General features: G+C 41.2%; 1 protein-coding gene across 3 annotated transcripts in view; it reads right to left on the bottom strand.

Moving 5' to 3' along the window:
* The window catches only part of NELL1 (neural EGFL like 1), a 778,808-nt gene that overhangs the window by 585,988 nt on the left and 165,333 nt on the right, over positions 1 to 27,487 (bottom strand). For all 3 annotated transcript variants that reach the window (XM_058546145.1, XM_058546147.1, XM_058546146.1), the window contains exons 6-10: positions 24,261 to 24,333; positions 23,503 to 23,585; positions 16,233 to 16,367; positions 15,178 to 15,280; positions 5,906 to 5,979 (exon numbers count right to left, since the gene is read on the bottom strand). In XM_058546145.1, coding sequence (XP_058402128.1) covers positions 5,906 to 5,979; positions 15,178 to 15,280; positions 16,233 to 16,367; positions 23,503 to 23,585; positions 24,261 to 24,333 — 468 coding nt within the window. The remainder of the gene's footprint in view (positions 1 to 5,905; positions 5,980 to 15,177; positions 15,281 to 16,232; positions 16,368 to 23,502; positions 23,586 to 24,260; positions 24,334 to 27,487) is intronic.

Below are 27,487 nucleotides of genomic sequence, written 5' to 3'. Positions count from 1 at the left end.
TAATTACCCTAAATGTAAATGGATTGAACTCTCCAATCAAAAGATACAGAGTGGCAGGATGGATTAAAAAGCAAGACCCAACAATATGCTGCCTTCAGGAAACACATCTTAGCACTAAAGACAAGCACAGGCTCAGAGTGAAAGGATGGAAGACAATACTCCAAGCTAATGGCAAACAAAAGAAAGCAGGTGTTGCCATACTCATATCAGACAAAGTAGACTTCAAGATAAAACAGGTTAAGAAAGACAAAGAAGGGAAATATATAATGATAAAAGGGACACTCCATCAAGAAGACACATCACTTATAAATATATATGCACCCAACATAGGAGCACCAATGTACATCAAACAACTATTAACAAACCTAAAAGGAGAAATCAACAACAACACAATAATAGTAGGGGATCTTAACACCCCACTTACAGCAATGGATAGATCATCCAGACAAAAAGTTAATAAAGAAATATTAGATTTAAATGAAAAACTGGACGAGATGGACCTAGTAGACATATACAGAGCACTCCACCCAAAAACAGCTGACTACACATTCTTCTCAAGCGCGCATGGAACATTCTCTAGGATAGACCATATGTTGGGAAACAAAGCAAGCCTCAATAAATTTAAGAAGATTGAAATCATAACAAGCATCTTTTCAGACCATAAGGCTATGAAACTGGAAATGAACCAGGAAAAAAAAACTGGGAAAGTGACAAAAATGTGGAGATTAAACAACATGCTACTGAACAACCAATGGATCATTGATGAAATTAAAGGAGAAATCAAAAACTATCTGGAAACAAACGAAAATGATAACATGCCATATCAAACCATATGGGACGCAGCAAAAGCGGTCCTGAGAGGGAAACTCATAGCGATACAAGCCCACCTTAACAAACAAGAAAAAGCCCTAATAGGCAACCTTAAATTACACCTAACAGAACTAGAAAAAGAAGAACAAACAAAGCCCAAAGCCAGCAGAAGGAGAGAAATAATAAAAATCAGAGCAGAAATAAATGATATTGAGACCAAAAAAACAGTAGAAAGGATTAATGAAACAAAGAGTTGGTTCTTCGAGAAGATAAACAAAATAGACAAACCCTTAGCCAGGCTAACTAAGAAAAAAAGAGAAAAGGCTCAAGTAAATAAAATTAGAAATGAAAGAGGAGAAATTACAACGGATACCATGGAAATACAGAGGATTATAAGAGAATACTATGAGAAATTATATGCCAACAAATTGGACAATCTAGAAGAAATGGATAAATTCTTAGACTTATACAACCTCCCAAAATTGAACCAAGAAGAAATGGAGAATCTGAATAGACCAATCACAAGTAAAGAGATTGAAATAGTAATCAAAAACCTCCCAAAAAATAAAAGTCCAGGACCAGATGGCTTCTCCTGTGAATTTTACCAAACATTCAAGGAAGATTTAATACCCATCCTCCTCAAACTATTCCAAAAAATAGAGGAAGATGGAACACTTCCTGAATCATTCTATGAGGCCAACATCACCCTGATACCAAAACCAGACAAAGACAATACAAAGAAAGAAAATTACAGGCCAATATCGCTGATGAACATTGATGCAAAAATCCTCAACAAAATATTGGCAAACCGAATACAACAATATATTAAAAAGATCATACACCATGATCAAGTGGGATTTATACCAGAGACGCAGGGATGGTTCAACATCCGCAAATCAATCAACGTGATACATCACATCAACAAAACAAAGAATAAAAACCACATGATTGTCTCAATAGACGCAGAGAAGGCATTTGACAAGATACAACATCCATTTATGATAAAAACTCTCAATAAAATGGGAATAGAAGGAAAGTACCTCAACATAATAAAGGCCATATATGACAAACCCACAGCTAACATCATACTCAACGGGGAAAGACTGAAAGCCATTCCTCTGAGAACAGGAATGAGGCAGGGCTGCCCACTCTCACCACTCCTGTTCAACATAGTACTGGAGGTTTTGGCCAGAGCAATTAGGCAAGAAAAAGGAATAAAAGGAATCCAAATAGGTAACGAAGAAGTGAAACTCTCACTATTTGCAGATGACATGATTGTATATATAGAAAACCCTAAAGAATCTGTTGGAAAACTGTTAGAAACAATCAACAACTACAGCAAAGTTGCAGGGTACAAAATCAATCTACAAAAATCAGTTGCATTTCTATATGCTAATAATGAACTAACAGAAAGAGAGCTCAAAAAGATAATACCATTTACAATTGCATCAAAAAGAATAAAATACCTAGGAATAAATCTTACCAAGGAGGTGAAGGACCTATACAATGAGAACTACAAGACATTATTGAGGGAAATCTACGATGACATAAAGAAATGGAAAGATATCCCATGCACGTGGATTGGAAGAATAAACATAGTTAAAATGTCTATATTACCTAAAGCAATCTACAGATTCAATGCAATCCCAATCAGAATCCCAATGACATTCTTCACAGAAATAGAAAAAAGAATACTAAAATTTATATGGGGCAACAAAAGACCCCGAATAGCTAAAGAAATCCTAAAGAAAAAGAACAAAGCAGGAGGCATCACAATTCCTGACTTCAAAACATACTACAAAGCAATAGTAATCAAAACAGCATGGTACTGGTACAAAAACAGACACACAGATCAATGGAACAGAATTGAAAGCCCAGAAATAAAACCACACATATACGGACAGCTAATTTTCGACAAAGGTGCTAAGGACATGCAATGGAGAAAGGAAAGTCTCTTCAATAAATGGTGTTGGGAAAACTGGACAGCCACATGCAAAAGAATGAAAGTGGACCATGTGCTATCGCCATTCACAAAAATTAACTCAAAATGGATCAAAGACCTGAAGGTGAGACCTGAAACTATAAAACTCATAGAAGAAAATATAGGCAACACACTATTTAACATTGGTTTTAAAGGAATCTTTTCGGATGACATGCCTACCCAGACTAGGGACACTAAAGAAAAAATAAACAAGTGGGACTTTATCAGACTAAAGAGCTTTTATAAGACAAATGAAACCAGAATCAAGATGAACAAACAACCAACCAGCTGGGAGAGAATATTTGCAAAACATACATCTGACAAGGGGTTGATCTCCATAATATATAAAGAACTCACACAATTGAACAACAAAAAAACAAACAACCCGATCAAAAAATGGGCAGAGGAAATGAACAGACACTTCTCCAAGGAAGATATACAGATGGCCAATAGGCACATGAAAAGATGCTCAACATCACTAATCATCAGGGAAATGCAAATCAAAACAACACTAAGATACCACCTCACGCCCGTTAGAATGGCTATAATCACCAAGACAAAAAACAACAAATGTTGGAGAGGATGTGGAGAAACAGGAACCCTCATACACAGCTGGTGGGAATGCAAATTGGTGCAGCCTCTATGGAAAACGGTATGGAGATTCCTCAAAGAATTAAAAATAGAGATGCCCTATGATCCAGCCATCCCACTACTGGGAATCTATCCAACGCACCTGAAATCAACAATCCAAAGAGGCTTATGTACCCCTATGTTCATTGCAGCATTATTCACCATAGCCAAGAAGTGGAAGCAACCTAAGTGTCCCTCGACTGACGATTGGATTAAGAAAATGTGGTATATATATACAATGGAATACTACTCAGCCATAAAAAAAGACAAAATCGTCCCATTTGCAACAACATGGATGGGCCTGGAGCGTATTATGTTAAGTGAAATAAGCCAGAAAGAGAAAGACAAACACTGTATGATCTCACTCATGTGTGGAATATAAACCAACACATGGACAGAGAAAACTGGACTGTGGTTACCCGGGAAGTGGGGGTGGGGGGTGGGCACAAGGGGTGAAGGGAGTCATATATGGGGTGATGGACAAACAAAAATGTACAACCCAAAATTTCACAATGTTAGAAACCATTAAAATATCAATAAAAAAAAAAAAACAGTAAAAGATGAAGCAAAGTAGAGCACCTACAGTGTGCTAAGAACAGTCGTAAGTGCTACTCCAATAAGCCGGCATTTAAACCCATGCCCACGTCTTCTAGAGGTCTCTAATGGCATCTGCCTTATCCTCTCTGGTGACACCAGAGATCGAGTCATAACCATGACCCTTGCCAGAGTCACCCACTGTTTCTGCTCAAATGTAAAAGGGGTTGCTAGTCGTAAGTGACAGATACATGACAGATACTGGCATCATCAGCAGAGTTGACAAAACTGCTTTAGCCATCCCAGCTTCCTCTGAAGTGGAAGAAAAAAGTAAGAGTTTTAGAATCCAAAACATTTTCCCTCCCCTAAAAGTAAAACAATTTACAGAGAACATGACAGCCATCTTATATTCAGGGAGGACATGAGTGGTCATGTAGAATAAGAAAAATAGCTCACATTTAGCGAGGGCTTCCTTTGTGCCAAGCACTCTACCAAGTTCTTCCCACGCTCCATCTCATTTAATCCACCCAACATCCTCATGTGGTAATGTCCCAGCCCCAGGTTGGAGACCACCCCACCAGCTCCCCCACTCCCATGTCTGGTCGCTTGCCTTGTCGATCAAGAGATCATAGAGCCCTTGCTGTCACATCATCCCTGCCTCTGCCACAGACTAAGGAGCCCCTACGCACAGCACCCACTAACGCAGAAAGACCACCACATCTGCATACCCACCAGACTGTCTGGACCCATGGAATCTCTGGCATTCCTAGGGGCAGCCAAGAAAGAGGGAATGGGAAATACAATACTGAAGTTCAACAGAGTCAACCCCTGGGGTACATTCTGGCCAAAGAGAGACGGGAGACAGGAAAGAACCTTCTCTCCCCCCAGAACCCCATAAAGAACTGGATTCAAGCTCCTTGAGAGCTTCTGCAGGTCTCTAAATGCCTCATTCTCCTCAATCTTTAGACTACATTTCTTTATTTTCCCTAGGGGTATGATGCAAAGCAAATGAAATAATGTAGGTACAAGCTCTTGCAAAAACGATCTATTCTGAGACACAGTGGTTACAGTCTTCTTTCTGGAGATGCCCCACAAAGCCAGCTGTGCTCTGTGATGCTCCACCTTGTATTTGCTCTCCCTCCTCTCCTTCCTTCCCTGTCTCTCGCTTTTGCATTCCTGGTACAGCACCTCACCCAACCAACTGCGTGGCTACCTCCCACACTTTATCCAGCACTTGGTTCAAATATTACCTCCTCAGCAAGGCCTTCCCAGACCACCTACCCCCATCCCAAAGCTCTCTATCCCTTCAGCCTGCTTTGTATTTTTTTATAGACATCAGCATCATATCGTATATTTATTTGTTTATTTTCTTCTTGTATTGTCTCCCCCCAGACTGCAAGTTTTATAAATACAGGGGCCTTGTCTTGGTCACTGTTGTCCACTCAGAATCTAGTACAATGCTGGTATGTAGCAGGTGCTCAATGCGTGTTTGTTGAGTGATTGCTGATTGAGATCTATGGTTCTACACATGTTATTTCAAGAAATACATGGGAGGGGGCAGGCAGGAGACAGAGGCAGTCTAACTTTATACCAGAAACTTGGGAGTAGAGATGGCACTGTCACAGCTGGGGTTACATACTGATTCTCCCAATGCCAACTCAAAACCCTTTCTCAGGGCCACCTGCCAACCTCCCTGACTCACAGTGGCTGCTAGCTGTCTTTCCCTTCTCAGATCCTTCCTTTAATAGCTTTCCACAAGGTCACCTGGTCCTTAGCTGACCACAAGCTAACCACACAATGACAGTGGCTGAGACCTCCCCATTCTGGACTCCAGCCCACCACAGAGAGTCCTTCCCCTCAGGGATCCACTCAGACCAATATGCTCCACTCCAGAACCCTATATAAAGCACACAAATCTATCTGTTAATTCCCCACAAGACTGAAACTTACTCGGCATTCCCGACAGCTCTTGGTTAAAATCCGCTGGCCTTCTGCAAGGACTTTTCCTCCATAGATACATTTTGCTGTAATAAAACAGAAAAATGGGTCAGATAGTTATGCTATGCAACAAAATGACCTCAGAGCTGCCATCCAACTCCCACAGATTCCACCGAACATAGATTCTCTGATTTTAAGCAAAACAAATCTCTTTGTCTAGAGTAAGACATGGGAATAGTGAGGAGACCACTGTAGAATCCTCGGTCATACCACCATCTTGATTATGTTTGCCATGAGTCCTTCACATCAAGGATACACAATTATTTCAATATTGCACTTGCCAAAGGAACTAGAGTATGAATCGATGTGGTGAGAACTTAAACCAAGGAAGAAGCGGCTGTCATCTCCATGGAGTACAGTAACAGTAGCTCTGATTCAGACACCCAGACATAAAGTGAATGACTGGGTGAAAAGGGACTCATAGACATTCCATTCATCAGAACCTCAGTCACAATGCAGAAAGATGCCTTTTTTCCTTGTAATCATGGGAAGTGCGTGTCCTTAGCCTATCTGTTCCCTAGAAGCTCAGAGACAACTCAGAAATACAAGCCAAGCCAGTAAAATGCTGTATCAATGCAGTAGAGAGATGGCCTTTGGAAAGGTGAGCTTAACAGGCTGATAGGGAGGGCGTGGAGTAGAGACAAGCCTTGTAGAAAAGTTCAAAGAGAAGCATAAATAGAACTCCCACCACTCAATTTAGATTCCACTGGGACTCAGTCCTCACTCAATTTAGATTCCAACTTTCTGACCCACTTTCAAGCAAGTGCAGAATATGTTAATTTGATATGACTCTAATGCATCTCCACCAAATTCTCCAGCCACATCAACAGGAACACAGAAGCAAAGGCCTGATGGCTCGCTCTCCTGCATGATGAGGATCCTTCTAGCCCTAGTCCTCAGGAGAAGCAGAAGTGAAGACATGCACTCTAAGAGATAAAACCACCTCACCTCTCAGAGTCTCCATTTCTGCATCTGTTAAAAAGAGGTTAATTAAATTTGGTAGTCTCCTACTTCTGCAATCTTCTGACTCTCATGCAATGTTCAAGTATGTCAGGACCTTAGCAATCAACTTATCAACTCCCTCTTGTTAGCCACAGGAAGAGGAAAGCCCACAGACACTGGTTTATTTAACATCATGACCCCAAAGTGGATGCTGTGGTGTGCCACCCAGATCCCCCTCCATGGCCAAAGGACACATTCCTACAGCTGCTGGGACAGTTGATGCCCAATAGCTCTCAGCTGAACAGTGATCTAGGACTTGTCCTTCTATTCAGGCTCTCTTCAGCCACCTTGCCCAAGGTCAAGTCCCCTTCTTGGAGCAGCCCCATCCAATGAGTGGCTGATAAAGTTAGTACAAAGTCCTGGCCCTTTGCCCCAACTCAGGATAACTCTGAAAGGTCTTTCCAGCTCCAGAACTCCCTGGAGAAATGAGTGAGGTATTTGTTGTAACTGCATTGCAGTTCAACCTCTCCTTCTGCCCATTTCTGCTTCCTTTGCTATCTCACTCCCACCCTAGAATTGATCCAGACAGAACCTCCTAATAAGGCACCAGCAAATCTCCATTACTGACTCTGTTTCCTCTCAGAACCTGCAACAACCCACACCTAACTCAAATCTGTTCCACTCTACTATCTACTCTCAGTCAACGGCATCAGTATCCACCCTACCACCCACACCCCACCACCCGGGGTCCCTCTAACCTCTGACTCTTCTCAACCCCATTCCGATCAGTATCCAAATGCTAGCAATGCTCCCTCCTTAAGTTTCTCAAATCAACCTACTTTTCTCCACTCCCTACCACCTGCCCCAGATACTACGTTTGTTCAGGCCATCACCAGCCCTCCTCTTTAGTCTACCAGAACTTCCTAACTTGTCTCCCATGTTCTGGCCTCAATCTTATCCAGTCCTTCCCCATACAACAGTCAGACATATTTTGTTAAGTGCAAACGTGAGGCCCTGCTTTATAATCATTGTGGCTCACTAATGCCCTCAGAATATTGTGCAAATTCCTTAATTCAGCACACAAGGCCATTCATGTGGCCTCTCCTTCTCTCTCAAGCTTCAGGCTCACTGGCTCACCAATTCCTGTGCATTCACTCCCCCTCCCGAACATTCACACTTCCACATGTACTCTAGCCATGCTTGTTCTCTTGTTCCGGGATTTGCATACACTGCTCTCTTTTCCAGGAACGCTCAGCCTCATCCACCTTTCCCTGGCAACCTCCCATCCTATATACCCACCAGCTTCAACTTAGGCCTGACTTCCTCCAAAAAAGTTGTTCTTGACCTCTAACACTGGTGAACTGCCCCCACTTTGAGTGTCTGCTGTACTCTGGACCTAGCCCTAACAGAATACAAATCACGCTTTATCTCAGTTGCCCATTTCATTACAAATCTCTCCTGCAAACTGGAACCTCCATGAGGGTAGGGACTACGTCTACTCATAATTTTACCTCCAGTCCCAAGCTCAGTGCCTCTCTGGGCTTATTGTTAGGAACAACAAATTACTTTAGAATTAATGAGCCTCTGGTTGGTAGCAAAAACCAGTCAAACTTCTTGATTCCCAGATAAGAGTTCTTTCTGCCCTTCAGTACGATTTCAAACATTAAAAGCAGATACCAACGGTTTCTGAATAAAAACACCAAAAACAATAACAAAAGACTAGAGAATCAATACAATTTTCTAGATAGGCCTCTTCCTCCCTTCATTTAAAAAAATAATAATTATCCCTGATCATCTTTTATGCCTGAATTTTCTAGACAAATCAGTTGACCATGACTCATTGGACCTAATGATGGTGTAGACTTCCCAGTTCACTTGCATGGGTAGACTACACCTCCAAGGGCCTGGAATTTCTGTCTAATAAACTCCCATACTCCCAAATGCAGCTGCCGCCAACTTGCAAAGACGGCTCGCTCCAGAGTGACAGTTCTGCTAAATGCACTGCTGTCCAATCTGCCATCTGCTTCTTGACGCAGGCTGGGAAGCAAAGAAATAGACTTTCTCCCTCATTTTGCCTCTTGCCACCCCCACAATGGAATGAGCACACTTGCTACCCTGTCCTAAAATGTTCATCTGATTCCTCTCTTCCTCTCCCAGACTCCCCAGAACTCCTATCTGGAGAAAGGAACGTCTGCTTGTTTACATTCACACCACACACAGACACACAGATATCCCTCAAACCCACCTGTCTGGTATAAAAATTAAATGTCCACTGAACTTTATTCCCCCCCATAGCAGGGTGTTTTGAGGGGCTGTGAATGATATAAACATGATACCATGTTGCAGGCCTCAGCCGTTCACAGCCTCGGCACTGGTGCAAGACATGTATATGATCACAGTATCAAGTATCTATGAAATCATCTTAGGACAGCTTTCAGGATCGCCACTGGAGGTCACAAGAATTCACCCTGCTTTCTCATATCTACCCTGCTTCTCTGACAGTGCCCCTCATTCCCTGCCACTGCCCTCCATATGCCTAACATCACTCCTCATTATCCAACCTCTTGATCTACAGCCAAAAGGCTTATTTTTGATGTCTGAGGAAATTCAAGCATAAGGTGAGTCAGGCTCCAGTGCCTCTGGCTGGGGCATTTGGGACTCCACTCCAACAGCTTTCAGTATGAGTAGAAATGTAAATGGATACCTGAAGCCCTTCATATCACACCGGGGACATGCAAAGTAGAATATTTCACAGTGTCCGACCATGAAATTGAAACCCAGCACCAACACACACTTCTCCATGATGTCAGAAACAAGTGTCCTGGGATCCAGAGAAATAGTTATGCAGTTCTAGCTTTTTGCACCCACAGACATCTGGCCCTTCAAATTTGGACCTGATTTCTCTATTGTAATGACTGGACACTTTGCCATTTGGGTGCACACTGAATAAACAACTGAGAGGTATGAGTTGGCCCCCTGTCAGATGTGGACATGGGATTGCTCTGTCTTTATTTAGGTATTTGTGCCCTGCACACACTCCAGCCATCCCTTGGCACTCAGTGGCTTAGAATATCAAAATCAGCACTCCGTATTACACTTTAAAGGGAAGTGGCAGATCGGGAAGACTGAACGCCCAAGGATCCTTCCTCCCTCAGTGAGCTCATTCACAGATCTGGCTTCAGACACCACCTCTCTGAGCAAGACGCCCACATCAGACTGGTTGTCCCTCAGGCATCTCCAACTCACGTACGCCAAACAGAACGTGTAGCTCCCCGAACTACTTCTTCAACCTGCCGTACTTCTGTTAATCATGCTATGAGTCTCCCCAGGCCCTTGTTCAAAACCTGGCAACTTCTCCCTTACAGACACTCTGTTCCCGATTCATCTGTCTCAAGCAAAAATATGCCTATGGAGCACCCACCATGCGCCAGGTCTTTTGGCTATCCCTCACGTCCATCCCTTCCTTTTCATCTCCCCGGGCAGTGCCTGCCTGCCAGTCTCATCGCCTCCACCTGGAATATGCCTGAATCCTATACCCGGACCCTGCCTCCAGCTCCTGCAATCCAGCGGCCTTTGTAAAAGTGCTTCTTCAATTATGCCACCACCCTGCTTTAAAATCTTGCTTTTCTATACCCAAACTAATGCTGTGTTGACTTCCATGATTTTGCATGTACAATTCCCTTTGGCAGGTGTGTTCTTACCCACCTTGTCCACATGGCAAACTCCTACTCATTTGTCAACACCCTACTCAACTGTTACTTCCCCTATGAAGTTTTCCCAGCACACACACATGCACAAGTTTCTGATGGAGCCAATCACTCCCTTCTCTGGGCTACCTCTGCATGTTACATGGTGTGCGTGTTACATGATCCTCTCTGCTGTAACGAGATGGCACACGCATCTCCCTGGACAGCACAGGTAGAGGAGACAGGTTAAGAGTATCGGCTCTGGAGCCAGATTTCTTGGGTTTTATTTTGGCTCCACCAAGGCTGAGAGACCTTGGACAAGTTACTTCTCCCCTCTGTGCTTCAGTTCCTCATCTATAAAATGGGGATAGCAGTGGAGCCTATGACTTTGAGTTGTTGGAAGAATTAAATGAATTAATACATATAAAAGGACTTAACACAGTGCCTGACATAGAATGAATGATTTATATGTGCCCGCTGTTGTACACAGAGGCAAGGACAGTGTTTGGGAGAGGAGCCTCAGTAAGGATGACTGAATGAATTCAATGGAACATCATCATCATCATTCATCCCCAAGCCACCTATGCCTTTATTTCTACTCCTAACCCACAAAAACCCTCTGTTACCATCAAATAGACTATCTCCCTTTCCCTCTGCACCTCTCTTCCTTTGTGAATGCTGTTGTGCATAGCTGAAGATTCCCTCTCCATCCTCCTCCTTCTAGCCCATCTCTGACAGCTCTCCAATCTGTCCACTGAAAGAATACAGAGTCCAGGACACCGCTGCCTGGAGATTCTGATTTAGGAGGTCGGAGAGGGGCCCTGGGAATCTCTAGTTTAAGAAGTTCACTCTTAAATAAAAGCTAGGTATGTCCAGTGCCTTGAATAGAGCAGACACCCAGCAAATGTTTGAGGAATGAAACTCCCACACAACTTCCTGGACTGCCATGCCCACAGCTAAGGAATCTAGAAGGTTCTCCTCAGCTTTCCCTGCTGCTTCCCAAACAGAGAGAAGAACATCCTAGTATCAGGCCCTGATACCTCCACCGTGAAAACCCCTTCCTCCTGGAGATGACCTGAGTGTCTGGGCCTTTTGATCAGAATAGGACCAAGTACTTTCCTTAGGCAATGAACTGAGACGTGGACACTTAGACAAGGTTCTTTGCTGTTTCTAGACAGATGCCTCATCCACAAGTGCTGCAGCTCCCGAGGCCATGACAAGTCCACGCACACTCAAGAAGTCAGCAGACAACCCAATCTGCTTTTATGTTCTGGTTCCTTTTGCCTGAGTGAGGTCAATACCTTTCCTCCGAGTCCCTAAAATACTGCCCCACCCAAATCCAGAGGGTAGTTTAGGAGATTTTTTCTGAAAGGGACAATCAAAATGAATAGTCTCCATCCTTTCTCTGATGTGAAGATATCTGAAGAGCTCTAGAAATTATACCAACTAATATTAGAACTCTGCTTTAGCAAACCTCATTCCCTTCTCCTCTGCCCCACTGCTCAACCTGCCACAGTCACCTTCCAGAAGGCTAGAAATATGTAGCTTGGCTCCCCTTGCTCCAGGGAGCATCCAGGCCTAGTACCAATGTCCTCCCCCCGTCCCATGGCTGTTCTTCTGCTCTAACAGTGCCCCATCCACACGCCCAGTGTGACCACACTCACAATTCCGGACTGGAAATCATGTCTCTAACTTGAAAGCGAGCCCTCTGAAGCAGAGAGCTCTTTACCACTATTCCAGGCTCCAGCACTCAGTAACTGCCTACTGCATATTTCTATTAAAAACTAGTAAGAGGGGCTGGCCCAGTGTCGTAGTGGTTAAGTTCATGCCCTCCGCTTCAGTGCCCAGGGTTCATGGGCTCGGATCCTTGGTGCGGACCTACACACCACTCATCAAGCCATGCTGTGGAGGCATCCCATATAAAGTAGAGGAAGATGGGCACGGATGTTAGTCCAGGACCAATCTTCCTCAGCAAAAATAGAAGGATTGGCAAGGGATGTTAGCTCAGGGCTAATCTTCCTCACAAATAAACAAAACAAAACAAAACAAAAAATAGTAAGAAATGAAAACCCTCTAGGCCAGAGGTACTCAACCTTTTAATTACCACTGGTGCCTCGTATCGTTTCTTTTTAAGTTTTTTTTTTTTGATTAGTGGTCTTAACAATTTATTTGTATCACCATTTTATTAAACTATAAATATATCAAACTACCAGTCAGAACTGCTGGGAAAATTAGTGCTACCTAGCTAAATTGCTAAGAATTCCAAACAAATGCAAAAAACAAACCGATGTTTTAGTTAGCTTGTGTATCAGTATCTTGGTAAAATTGGGTACCTTTCTGAAACACTTTTAAAATTTAAAACTCTCAAATGAATTATAATAAAGAAAAATGACTATCGCACAGACTTCTAGTGAGAACACCGTTTGATGATATGTATCAGGGTGTTGAAAATGTCCGTTTACTGGCCCAATAATTCTACTCTGGAGAATTCTATCGTAAGAAAATATAAAATACAAAAATGTATTTTCTCTATAAAACATGTTATTGAAGAGTAATTTATACTAATGAAATGTGAGAAACAACCTAGATATCCAACAACTGGGGAATGATCAAATAAGTTATGCAACAGCCAAACAACAGAACACTATGAAGCTTATTAAAACAAGGTTTACACAGTTTTCAAAAACACAGTAATACACTTAAGCGATCATGGTAAGTCTACAAAGCAGGGTAAAAATTATTTGTACAATAAAATCTCAACTGTATACAAAATATAAATTAAAAAAATGAAATTAACTAAAATTTCAAGACTGATTGTTTCCAAGTGGTAGTATTTCCAAGGATGGTGCCCTTCTCTGTGTTTTCAAATGTCACACAAAATAAGCACAATGCTTTTATAATTAGAAAAAAAATCTAAAGGTTAAAACACGAAGCAGCTGAAGGATTCATCTACCGCCATGTCCAAACAACAATTTCTGAGAGACAGCATTCACAGATCTGGCCAGGGCACTCAAAATAATGGATTAAAAATCTCATATTTTTTAAACAAATTCCTAATAGTTTTTCAACTTTTTTCCTCTGCTATTATATAGAATATCAAGATTAGAAAAATTAATCTGTACCTACTTGCAACTATCTTTCCATCATGGAATCAAACTATAATGTCAACATCGGGGCACTTAAGCTATCCATATTGCCAGACATGACTTCCAAAAGTGTTTGGAACAGAAACAAGAAAATTTTCTTTTTAGATCAACTCCAAGTACATTCTCCTGAGAAATGGGTGTACTGTGCCAACCTCGAAAAGAAGGAATATTCCAAAGTTCCTTTTGAAAGAGTTCAAAGATCTGAGCAGGTGTGACCAGGCCAACTATCCCCATTTCCACTGCCATATTAGGTGACATGCTGTTCTTAGTAAAAAGCTAGACCACTGTGTTTTGAAAACCTAATGATGTTGGTAGTTTTGGGAGGAGAAATGATCTGGAAAATTATCCATAGGATGCCACATTTCTAACCTAAACTCTCTTTTTCTACAGAAGATATATGGTTTGACAAAGACTACAGGCCTTGTAGTCAGAACTAGTTTTATCTCTCACCTTTGCCACTCACCAGTCTTGGTAAGTTAACTTCTCTAAGCCTAAGCTCCCTGTAAAACAGGGATGATAATAACGCCCCCTAGAGGGCTGTGGTGCGGATTCAATAAGCTAACAGAATTAAAGCACCTAGCATAGTAACTGACACCTACCAAGCATTCTAAATGACAGTTTTGACTCTTACTGCTTGTCTCAAGGTTCATTTCACTATTTCACTTGAAATAGTGCCCTTTGCAATACGGAGGAAAAAGGATTTTTAAATCATTGTAGAACTTGGACAAGCCAACTTTGAAAGAAATTGTTTCAGTATTTTAGCTGAAGTTCATCCTGAAATTCCTAACAAGGCCTTTTAATGACAGGAAATCTGACCAAGACCTCAGAAAACCAAAACACAGAATTTGGCCCTTACCTAGATCACCGAGAATGAGGGGACCACAGCACATGGAGCTCTGGAGTCATGACTCTACAGATCAATCCCCCATTACCAGCTGTTGGACCGTGGACAAGTGACTTAATCCCTGTGAACACCAGTTCCTTCTACACAGAATGGGAAGAATTGTAATTATGGTTGATGTGAGAATTTTATTTTAAGAAATAGCCTATGTAAAGTGTCTGCCACATCAGAGATGATTAAAATATAGCAGCTCTTATCACACATTTATTAGTACATCAGGGCCGGCCCCGTGGCTTAGCAGTTGAGTGCGCGCGCTCCGCTGCTGGCGGCCTGGGTTCGGATCCTGGGCGCGCACCGACACACCGCTTCTCTGGCCATGCTGAGGCTGCGTTCCACATACAGCAACTAGAAGGATGTGCAGCTATGACATACAACAATCTACTGGGGCTTTGGGGGAAAAAATAAGTAATTAAATAAATAAAATTATAATAGTACATCAAATGCTGGTGCTTTATTTCATCCATGTTAATCAGTTGGGGCTTGAAAAATAGAGGGAAAATATAAATCTCAAAGCACAAAGGGCCACTCTGACCCTCAGTCAGTACTTACGTCGGCAGACCTTACAGCACTGGCCGGTAATGTGCACAGGGAGCGAGTCTGGGGAGCAATTGAGAGGGGGACAGGACATCCTTCGGCATTCCACAGCACCACTCTGAGGAAGGAAAGACAGGGAAAGGAATCTCACAAGTGCCCTTTGAAAGTTCCCGTTGCGGAAAAAGCTCCCATTTCATCCCAGAAAGCTCATCAGGGAGACAGAAGCAGTGTGAGGAATTCCCAGTCCATGCCAGGACCACAAATGAAGTATTTTCTCCAGCCCGAATGAACCCGGGCCACCTCAATTACTTTTCTGATATACATCACTGGCTTCACTCCACCTGCCCATGAGGGCTAAGCAGATTAGGCAGAAAACAAAAAGCCTATTTTCACAAGAACATAAATAACACCTTTTGCAGACACTGTCAATCATTGCTGAGGCTCTAACAATCTATTTTGTATTTTCCCAGACAAACAATGGCATTCTTCAGATGTTTATCAAATAATTTCAACTGGGCAGGGTCTACATACTAATTTTGGGCATGCTCTTGTAATTCTCTAAAAAAGACGGAGTATACAAATGACGGATACCCTTACGTGGGGAGGGGAGGTGTCATGCAGTTCTCTGAAACTGATGATGGATACCTTGTAAAATACTATGAAAACACCCAGACACTGATTAAACCCCTTTTTAAAATTTACTTTAGCAGAGAAAAGTTGTGAATGAAGCTAACCATTAGGTTTTACAGAAACCAAAGGAGTCCCTCCCTCGCTCTGACACTCCAAACTCCAACCTCCAACCTCCACACAAGAAGCTTCTTCATAATAATATTAGATCATATTAGAGCGTGTTATCCAGGGAAAGCAGATTTTAATTTCCATGTGTTTATATATATAATGAAGCTTTTCCAGTTTCCTTCACAATTGCTCAGAGTACTAAGTAGGCACTTAGTAAAAAGGTAATCCTTCTTGGAGTTGGCATTATATATTAAAGAGCTAGATGACACGATAACTAGTGAAACGGTCCCCCTAGATCTGGTTTTGTTGTATTTATTCACAAAGAGCCTTACTCTGCATGTGCAGTTCCTGCAGTGATCGCCATCAACCCAGGAGTCTTGGTCTCTGTAGAGCAGTCCACTCACTTGACAGGTCTTCTCGCAGTGGCAGTTTTCCAATTGACTAAGTCTTGTCTCTGCATAATTTAGCTGCGAACAAGAGTTACTAGATGTAATTTCTGTAATTCGATTGCATTGTCCTAACAAAGCTAATAGCAACAAGAAAAAAAAAAATCCAAGTAGGAGGAGGAAAAAAAAGCTAGAGCAGCTCACTGATTCTTAGCCAGATCTGGTTTTTGAGTTTTGTGTTTTTCTGTTTTTTTTTTTTTTTTTTTGAAACATGAAGTGGAATCATTCTAAATTGAAGACATATCGGCTCCCATGGCCTAATGAGCACCAAATGAGACATTAAACTGTATCTCAGGACCTCACGGGTGTTCATAGACGTGCATGCTTTCAGCTCCAGCCAGGGAAACACTCGTAATGAATGTGTTCTCAAGGACTCATTACAATGTTTACAGGAGATCTAATCCATAACTCCAACTCGCTTACATTTATCTCCCACCATCCTCTCCGTGTTCTTCACACACTAACCTGAGTGTCATGGTTTACAAGCTGGGAAGTCACCGCTTCCTCTCTTATGAAAAATTCTGGGGAAATGGAGTCAGAGGAAGGGAAAGTCATAGGAGGATCTAGTTTTTCCTCAGCTCAAGATCCCCCAAACACAACACCCCAGGAATCCACTTTGGTGTTCAGACAACGGCCAGAAGAGGAGCCAAAGCCCCAGTGAGACCAGGATTTTATAAAAGAAGCTTTTTCACTTTTCTAGGTGACCCGACTGTTTTCATTGATCACAGGATCTTAGAATCTCAGATTTGAAAGGGGTTACAAAGTTGGAATGTCCTCACAAGTAACCCCTTCTAGTGATTATCCAGCCTCTGTTCACACATCTGCAGTAGCGGACACTCACCTTCCAGGGAAAGCCACTTTTTTGGTTAGCTCTGGATGTTTGAAACGTCTTTCTTGGCTTGAGCTGTGAAATCTCACTCCCTTTTTCCTATAGATCTCGTTTTGCCTTGTAACCCATCCTGAGCAAGTCCAATCTCTCTTCAAACATCTGAGGTTACCCAGTCCTCATGCCCGCTCCCGAGCACATGCAGCACCACCAGGTTCCCCCATAGCGCCTCACGATATTGTTCCAATCCTCTCTCCTGATCACTTTACACGCCTAATCCAGCTCACCTTCAAAAATACGGTGCAAAAAAACTGAACTTTGGTATGATCTCTCAATTGTTTCATCCATACTAAGGAGTAAATCAACCCAGTAGTGATATTACGTTTCTTCCCTTTTCCTTACACAGAGACTGCCGTGATTGAAAAACCAACACCACTTCCTAAAAAATCATCAAATAGTTTCTCTTCTCCTTCTCAATCATACTTATACCTCCATGTGTTGAGTATTTTCCCCATATAGAAGATCAAGTCAATCTTCGATCCAGCTAAGACCATTTCAAGCCAATAGTTTAGATACAATGATTGAACCTGGATAATGATGACTCCCACCATCTTTCTACATTAACTATGGTTCCATTTCATATATGCGCCTCTCAATTACTCATAACAGTGCTACTCTCTAGAAATGGAATACATATGTAATTCCAACTTTGGTTTTGTCACTTATTCCATCCTCTTCCTCTAAACTTTTGGAATTTCTCAAGAAAACTTGTTCTTTTTGTGGATGGTACCAATGGGCAGGGAAAAGAACAAATATGATTGCAGACAAGCCACATACACCATAAGAAGCCCCGAAGAAACTGAGAGTTGACTACGCCTGAAATATTACTTTCTATGACTCCTCCAGTATGCCTGATCGTCCAAAAATTCAGGTTATATTTAATCTCCAGCCTGATCAAAGAGTTCCTAGGATCTATGAGAATTAAGTTCTTTGGGAATTCTTTAAGAAACACAGATAAAATACACTTCCAAGAGTTTGGTGAGGTCAAGTGACCAAAACTATATATAGGTGAGATAAAAGGAAGTGACAATTTAGCACCTATTATCTTGACTTCATTTCTATAGCCCCATTAGTTCCCATGTAACGTAGTGATTGATGTATGACCTTGGATTGAACAAGAAAGAGTTGAACTTGATCCGCACCCCTCCTAAAAGTGGCTCAGAACGGGGTATCTGCTTGTGAGAGGAAATGTGTCTGTCTCACTCTGACAATCTGGGACAATCTTAGTGTCTGTATCACTCCAAGAAGGGAACTTCTTAGGGACTAAATGACCCAAAAGGCAATTGTCTCCATCCAAGTTTCTTGAAAATTCAGGAGCTTGCCTAAGGGTAATATTGGCAATTTCCAGTACTGTCCAACAAAGCTGAGCTATGCTTACCTACAAAACTCAATTCCAAGGAAAGTCTTCAGTTTTAATATAATGGAAGCTATTCTCAGGGCTGATTTTGTTTCTCTTCTGAACTTTGTTTTTATTTTTTTAACATATTTAGCCTTTTCTGACAACATTGAAAAGCCCTAATCTCTGTAAAAACAGCAGTGCTTCAGACAGACACGAAGGCAAAGGGATATTAAGGCAAAAAGCTAATTTTTCAAAGGCACTTAATATCTTGCCTTCCTTTCCCCCTGCCAAATCCTGTAGCAACAATAAAGGAGAAAAACAACTCTGAATCAAAAAATGAATTACATTTTCTGTCAGTGGTATTAGCATGCTGAATTTACACAAATTCTTTTTCAAAAGCTATTTCTACACTATCTGCCATTTTCTCCAAGAATGCCTGCAGATCCAAAATAAATACGGTATTAAATCTACATCTCTATTCTATCTTACCTTTGTTCATGCATTTATTTATCTAATCATGGACCAAATCATTTATTTTTAACTCTCCACTGTCCAAGATAGACAGCAGAGGCCTTTGGCACGGTAAGAGGTCAATGAACGGATCTGAGTACATTAGTCGTGTGGTGGATTGCTTCTTTGTTCTTTGAAATACTATTTATTTGGCATTTGCTATATGGAAGGGAAAAAGAAATTTTCTATTGTGTTAAACCTTTAAACTTAATTGAAAAATCACTATTGAGCTCCTCAAAATAATGAAAGTCTCAAAATTAAATATGTTACAAGCTGAAATGCCATTTCAAGCGCTGCTCGATTTGCATAAATAGATTTGTCAAAGATTTATACAGAAAAAATCAAGAAATTCCCAGTCTCCAGCGTCTCTTCTTCCTGAGCTTGAAGGCAGAATGTGATTACAGCACAGGTGGGATGTGAGAGCAGGACAGAGACTCATTCGATCACTATGTCCCTGGCTCAGCAGGTGGGTGGGTCCCACAGTGTCAAGACTACCTGAGAAAGCTTCCAGAGTAAGCCAGGAGACTGGTGGTCTCTAGTGCATCATTTAGGAGAGGCAGCAGGGGACAGCTTCCCGGCACCTTCTCTGCCTTGGAAAAGCATGGTTTTGCCAGGGTGCTTCAAGAGGGCTCTTAGGTACCCTGACCTCTGTTGCCTGAAGGTGCATGCAAGCTGCTTCCATGATCTGTCCTGTACCAAACAAGGGCATAGTCATTCCCCAACACCCGCCACACTGAAAGGAGAACATGACCACCAAGCCCTCCTAGGCAGACTCCTGGGTTTGATCTGATTTTTGCTACCAACTCCTGCCTAGCTTGTGCACCAGGCTTGCTCTCTGGTTGGATTCCATGGCTTTCACTATGCCCGAAGTATGAGGACTTTCTGCTGCTTTCCAAGACCTCCAGCACCTAGCTCTAGCCCAGGTCCCTGACAGCAACTCTCAAGGAATCTGTCACGGAATAAAACCAAGAATAACTGTCATCATTCTACATATGGGGAAACTGTAGCTGGAACAAGTCCAGTGACTTGTTCCAGGCTACAAACATTCAAGGAAGTGATAAAAATGAGATTTAGAATCAGATCATTCTGATTCCAAAACCAACTCTCTTTCTCTACCATGATCTCTATGAGTAATGCCTATTTGAATCATAGCTGCTGGGCAATTCAAAACAGACCTCCAAACCCATCAGCTCAATCTTGCCACAATAGGCTTATTTAACTAAAGGCAAGCCTGAGTCCAGATGGATTTGGTGTCATAGAATTCTCTCTACACTTAGGAACCATACTTGCCCTCCCATTTGGCTGCTCTCTCCAGACTCTGCCAAAAGGGTAACTCACACTCTGCTTCTGGGAAGATGGCAGAATAGACATCCTGAAAGACTTCAACAATCCAACCAACCAAAATGTTGGATAAAATATATAAGTAAAACCTTTTCAAAATCACAGAGCTGACACGAAAGGAAGAAAGCCACAGTGGCCAAAACAGTGACAGCCAGGGATCTGGGGAGGCAAGTGAGCACCAAAGCAGACCTCCATGCTGAATGTTTCTGCAGAAACATGGAGCCCTCGAGCTCCCACCTGGATGGCTGCACAGGGTGCAGTGCGGAGGAGTTAGAGAACAGAGTCTGGCCAAGATCAAGTGTCTTAAAGGGAACTCCTACATAAAGGTGGGGTCCCAGAGGGCTGTACTCTCAGTTTAAGAGTGAACCAAAAGGATACAAGGCTTGCACAAGGCACAGAAAGATCTTCCTGTTCAGACTTGGGCACTGGCCAGAGGGAAATCTCTTCCATGAGATCCCTTACAGAATTCTTTGCTGAGAATTGGCCTGGCCTCTCCTAGGTTTGCAGTCTGATTCTGAGCAGTCTCTGTGGTCTGAAAACCCTAGGGAGGTAATGTCATATAAGATGGCCCTGCATGCTCCTGGCAGAAGCACACACGATGTGAACCAGGACGCAGAAGATTCCCACATTCCAAAGAAAACAGCAGCTATAACCAAAAGGATGGTTAAGAGGCCTTGTTCTTGCTCTGACCTTCCCCCTGCAAAAGCGGCTACAAGCTCTGTGCTCATGTCTCCCTCCACCAGGTACCATCTGGACGGCCACTCCTCTTTTTCTCTCCTTGATTTGTTCATCCTTCTTCTTGCTGATATCTCCATCCTCCTGCTGTAGCATCCACCTCCCTCTCCCCAGCAGCCCTTCCTCTATAGCTTTTCTCTTTCTAATTCTCTCTTCTCCAACTACAGTCTTTCTCAGTCATGATTCCACTTTCAGAATCCGAGTTTGAGTCCCAGCTCTGCCATCTACTATCTCGGGAAAAGTTACACAACCTTCTTGGAATTCAGTCTGCTCATCTGGAAAGTGGGGTAATAACAACAAGCTCACAGGATTGTTGTGAGGATTAAAAAGTGATGGTGAATATAAAGAGTTTAAGCACTACAACCAGTAAATGCTCAATAAGTACTACCTGGTATGAGTGACTTTCCAGCTTCTTCTAGACGAGGGGTTGACAAACTACGGCCCACGGACCAAATCTGGCCCCACTACTTATTTTCATATGGCCTGTGAGCTGAGAATGATTTCTACATTTTTAGTGGTTATGTTTTAAATGATTATATTTAAATAAAATAAGTATATACATAATACTCTAAATTTAGCTTCTTGGCCTACAAAGACTAAAATTTACTAGCTGGCCCTTTACAGGAAAAGTTTGCCAACTCCTCTTCTAGATCATCACAGATTCCAAACTGTGCAATGAAAATGGAACTACTCAGTTTTCTAATTATAATTGCATTCACGGTTTGGAAGAAACAGACATAAATCTTCCAAAGGCCCGGGCGGGGTGGGGGGTTGAAGGTAGATTAAACCATTTTCTGCTTGCGGTTGCCCACAATTAAATATCTTCTGCCTCACAAATGCCCATTTTACATAAAATGTTTTGATGACAGAGCTCAATGTGGCTCCTAGATAATGTACAACTAAACAGAGAAAAATGTCATTTCCTGCAATAGGCAAGAAAGAGAAAGAAAAGGGCATACTCGAAGCCAGGGAATGGAGAACTGCAGTCACCTGAGACTGAGTGGCATGTTTCTTGTTCCAAAAATTCGGTAGTAAGCTGAAATATAATTAACAGTATTGAGATCAAGCTGCTCCAGACAATATGAAATAAAAGCCGCTATGTGCCACAAGCTGGGAAGGCAAATAATTGCCTGCGTTTCACATTTCCACTCACTCTGAAGTGGAAAGCTAGTGCTTCACCTCTCGAGTCTCAGTTTCTTTCTTACTAAAGTGTTCCATCTCTGCTTTCCAGAACAAAGGGAACTTGGCCAAAAAACCTAGTTTGAGATAGAAATATTATCTTCAGTGGCACAATCTACAGATACAAAATAGAGCTCTACCTCCCAAACACTTACCTACCCACCCATTTTTTCCCACACGCCAAGGCTGATGACAGGGAGCAGTCATAGCCACAGGTGGAATAGGATTAATATATCATTTTCACTGTTATTAAAATTCTTCCTTTCACAGAGTATAGTGTCTCTTAGGCCCAACCTGATTCTTGCTTCGCCCTAGGCTGGAACTCATGTCCACGACTGATTGGTATCACAACAACAGCGTTAGCCACACTTTCTATTTATTCAGTATCTTTCTCTACAAGGCTCAGGGCTTTCCATTATGAATCTAAACTTTATGAATATATATTAAAGCTATAACTTTAATTAAAGCCTAACCGTTTACATTTTTGGCTCTGCCACTTGATATGAACATCTCTGGGGTGGAGCATCATGTCTTGTTCATCATTGCCTCCCTTGTGCCTGACACAGTGCCTGGCAAATAGCAGATCCTCAAAAGATTCTTGTTAAGAGGATGATGGAGAGGAGAAAATGATGCGGAATTATAAAACTGAAGGTGTTGAAAGGCAAACTTTGCCTCCTTCACTACTCAACTCAGGACCAGTCCTGAAATGAATCTTATATTAGAAATATGGTATAATGCCTTCCTGTGACAGTAATCTGTTCCTAACAACAGCTATTTTACCCCTTTTGATTATTGGCAATTATTCTTACATCCAAAATGCATTAGCTTGTAAGCTGCAGTGGCTCTGACCATACATCATCTCACAGTGTTACTAGTTTCATAGCCAATGGGCAAAGTCCTTTTCTACTCCCAGGGAATGTACAGAGATACATATTGCTTCTTCCACACATTTTTCAAGTAAACATTTTGATACAGCCTAATAGTATCAAAGACATAAATAATTATGTTTAATATAGGTAGTCCTATTTCAAGTAAGAATAAACCATTTTATAGTAACATATTGCAGATGTCAAGGCTAAAAATGTTTCCATTATAGCATATCACTCTAAATTCCAGATAGGACGGAAAAAGAAATGAAACATCACAAGTGAAATTTAGGTACCTACTTTTGCAGTCATCTTGGCCAAAAGTTCTTGTAAATCCATTATTCCTTGCACCAGGCTTAAAAAATCACTGCAAGTTGGGCAAGCTCAACAAAGAAAACATAAAATAAATGTTGATATAGTGCTAATATAAGACGGACATTTCTAAAACAATAGTTGTTTGGCTATGTAGAAGGGTTTTTGCTTTTCTGGTTAAAGGTTACTTTGAAATTGGAGTGAAATCACAGAGGATTTCAGGGCTAGATCTTTTCCTTTTATTATAAAGCAAAAAAGAAAGGAACAGAAAAAAAGAATTGTTAACTGAAAAGAAAGGCAATATGACATTTTTAAATTAAAATTAAACCTTTATTTTTATTGAGAGGTGACTAAAAAAATGTGAATCATTATAGAAGAGGAAAAAGTAAATTCACATCCCAGTTAAGAAGTTTAAAGAATAGTGTGTGTGTACGTACATGTGTGTGTGTATGTGTATATAGTTACATTAAACATATCTTCTGTATCAATTTACAGAACTAAAACTGTTAATGTAATCTTTTTACCTTCAAAATTCTATAAATAATACATAAGCTTTTTAAAAATTCAAAGACACAGAAGAGTATAGTTATAATATTATAATATAGATAATATGTTCTCTCATTATTCCCTACCACCTCAGAAGTCAACACACAGAAGTTTGTGTGTATCCTTCCTGATGTATTTCTCTGATATTATCAACGTCATATAATTTTAAAAATTCACAAATGCTTTAAGTTGCTACTTACTGCGATTCAGGTTTGGACACTGTGTTATGAATCCATTCGGCATAAAGATGATTTTTCCATCTTGGATGATTCCCTTGATAACAGAAGAGAGAGGTGGCGATCAAGATTATAGTTACCAGTTCAAATGGCTCTTGTGCAGTCACATGCTCTCTACAGGGCAGATTATTTTTTAACAAGACTGATATCCTCATTCAAAAGTTGAGTTGGCTTTAGTCCACACTGAACTACTCCAAACCATGCTCTTCTAGAAACCCTGAAATGTACATTCATCTTGAGAAAGCTATAATCAGTTACCACTGGTTGATACTAAGGACATCATGGCACTAAGAATCCATCAGTAAATGTTCTTAAACTTTCGAACGAAAAAGGCAGTAAAAATTTTCCTCCATGTCCTAGTCATCCTAGAATATTAAATATTGCTGATTTACAGGATGTTTTGTAAGCAGGAGAAAGAGACAATAGAAACATATTAGACTAAAATGTTTTATTGATTCATTTAGTTAAGGAAATAAAATTAGACATGGGAAAAATTTCATAACAATCTTTGCTCTCAGCTAATTGAGTAACATGAGTCTTTGCTGGTGAGTCTTAAGACTAGCTCAAAATTTCACTGTGAGTAAAAGGTGGGCTTTTAATTCTGTAACAGCCTGGAAGAACAGCCTGAATTTAAGAATGTCATTGGGGCTGCCATCTCTCAATGAAAATATTGACTTGGCTTTTGGATTTTTCAAGTTAAATTTCAAGATTCTGTTTTTAGGAGGTTTTTTCCCCTTGATTTGATGGAAGAGATATTACAGAACAGATGGAAGATGTGGAAGCTGGTTCAGAATACTGAGCTTAGTTCATAAATAAAATATAGGCTTAAGATAGTGCTGCAAGTCTTTTAGAGGGAGTAGCATTTAACATTTATGTGCGCATTTTCTAAACAGCAGAAGGTAATCAGCATTTGCTGTTTCTGCTTATTATTTCAAGATAAAATATTAATTGGAAATATTAACAGAAATAACAGGATCACAGGACCTCTTCCTCAGAATTAGAAACATTTATTAACCTCTTCCTCTTCGAGGATGATGCAGTGTTTGTGATTACGACAGGAGACAGCCTCACCATGGGGAGGAAGGCCCTGCCACTGCTCCTTAATATGAATTCATGGTCTCCTGCAGGGAATTCTGGGGAGCAATTAATGGAGCACAATCTAAGTGAATCAGCTTCTTCCCGGTATGAAGCTGTTCAGTTTTTCAAAGCAAATTAACTCCTTTGATAGGCCAGGGCACCTTTCAAGCACACTTGGGAAGTTTGAGAAAAGACAGATTGGAAGTCAGGGGACCTGGGTTCAAGTTCTGGATCCATTTCTAGCCAGAACTTAGACAATAAGTCAACCACCTTCTCTGAGCTTTAGTTGCTTCATATGGAAAAAGAAGTGCTGTATGCAAAAGCTAAAGATCTTCCCAGCACCCGAGTGCTGGGTCAATGAAACAGGTGTCCAAACTGAAATTGTCACAATTTTGATCTCTGCGCTTTTGCTACCTTTCAAGTTAAAAGAAAAAAATCAATCAAAGACAGAAAAAGCTATAGATTTCCACCAAGGAACAGACCATCATGGAGAACTGAATATCACATTAGAAAACATCTAATCAGGTGAATATGGATGAATTGAGAGTGATCAACTATCCACGTTTGCCCAGGACTTAGGGATTTCAGTGCAAAAACAGAGACCGCAGGCAAACAAGGACTCTGGGTGATGCAGATAGGGTGAAAGCACATGTACCAGGAAAGGATCGGGTGGATCTATAACCTGTACGTCAAAAGACCCTGAATCATTCTTATTTTTTATCAGCCATGAAAAGGGCACTCAGAAACCTGCAGTACATTTGTCATAGAATTAATTACGTTTCCAAAAACAAATGGAAAATCCATTTGAAAAGGATATATCATCCACTCATCCCGTAGCACCATAACATAGTACATAGCAGTTTTCCTTTTTTGTTTTTTTAAGTGACTATCAATTTTGTTATATTATAAATTACAAATTGCCTCTCCCATACCTTTCTTCTACCTGCCCCCTTCCACACTTCTCTTTCCATTTTTAATCTCTGGCGCACACACACGTGTGTTACACAGATCATTAGATGAAGGTCAATCATGTTGACTGGAACAAAAACAGAAATAAGATCTGACAGCTCCTCAATGGCCATTAACACAAAAACTCAAAACACTCGGTATTTTTTCTAAGGAAAAGTCACGAGGGTCAGCCCATATACTGGCATGAATACTTGTTCTTGCCAAATGAATCAAGACGGGAACGTTAATTTACTTGAGTGGATGTAATTCCATGCTTGATTAAAAGAAGGGTGGCAATATACTATACCAAAGCCAACTGTCACCCAAAGAAGTCTGAGCGTATGTGAGTGCACATGTAAATACACACGTGTATATATCCCAGCACCTTCCCCAGAGCGAGAACCAGAGGGCCTTGCATTGAATTGCCATATGGAATATTTAGTGCCTGGACACTTGTCATTAAAAGAAGCACTTGCTAAGCATGTAGTTTTCTTTAGAAAGTTTTATAACTACAAACTACAAAGCAGCTCAATTAGCCTTATTTCTCCCAGAAAAATCGTCTATGAAGATTTCTACAGATGAAAACATGCCTTTGAGAACCGCAACTTCTCCCAAAGGAGATGAAATAAGGGATAAAAAGATAGAATTACTATTATTTCTCCTCATTTAATTTTAAATGAATCTACACTTAACTGAAAAATGCGACTCTAGCTGGGTCTCTGCTAGCCGACCTCATTTGATCTCATTTTTTCAGAACAATTTGCTCTATTTTCAAGTTTCTTAAGAATCCTCTTGAGTATTTGTTTAACATTCAGATTCCTGGGTCAACCCCAGATTCTGTTTCAGTCGAGTTGGAGTGGGCCCAGGAATCTTCTGTGGGAGATCAAGATTTGGCCACTCTGAAATATATCTCTTTACCTTGATTGTTTTCTCTGAAGGACATTTGACCTCCCCCACTAACTGCCTAAAGAATTTGACATGGTGGCTCCTTCCTGGAACAGATCTTCTATCATGATGGCTGTAATGATAATGTAAAATAGATGTTACAATGGGAGGGGCACCAAGCCCCTTTTATCAAAAAACTCTATCTCTCCCTGACCACATTATCTATAGATGACCCTGAAAAGAATTGTCTTCCTGCCCTCTGAAGTCCCAGGCCACTACCC

Source organism: Diceros bicornis, chromosome 7 (assembly GCF_020826845.1).
Source record: "Diceros bicornis minor isolate mBicDic1 chromosome 7, mDicBic1.mat.cur, whole genome shotgun sequence".
NCBI lineage: Eukaryota > Metazoa > Chordata > Mammalia > Perissodactyla > Rhinocerotidae > Diceros > Diceros bicornis.
The sequence above is the reverse complement of the archived record's forward strand: the minus strand, read 5'-3'. Positions and strand labels throughout refer to the sequence as shown.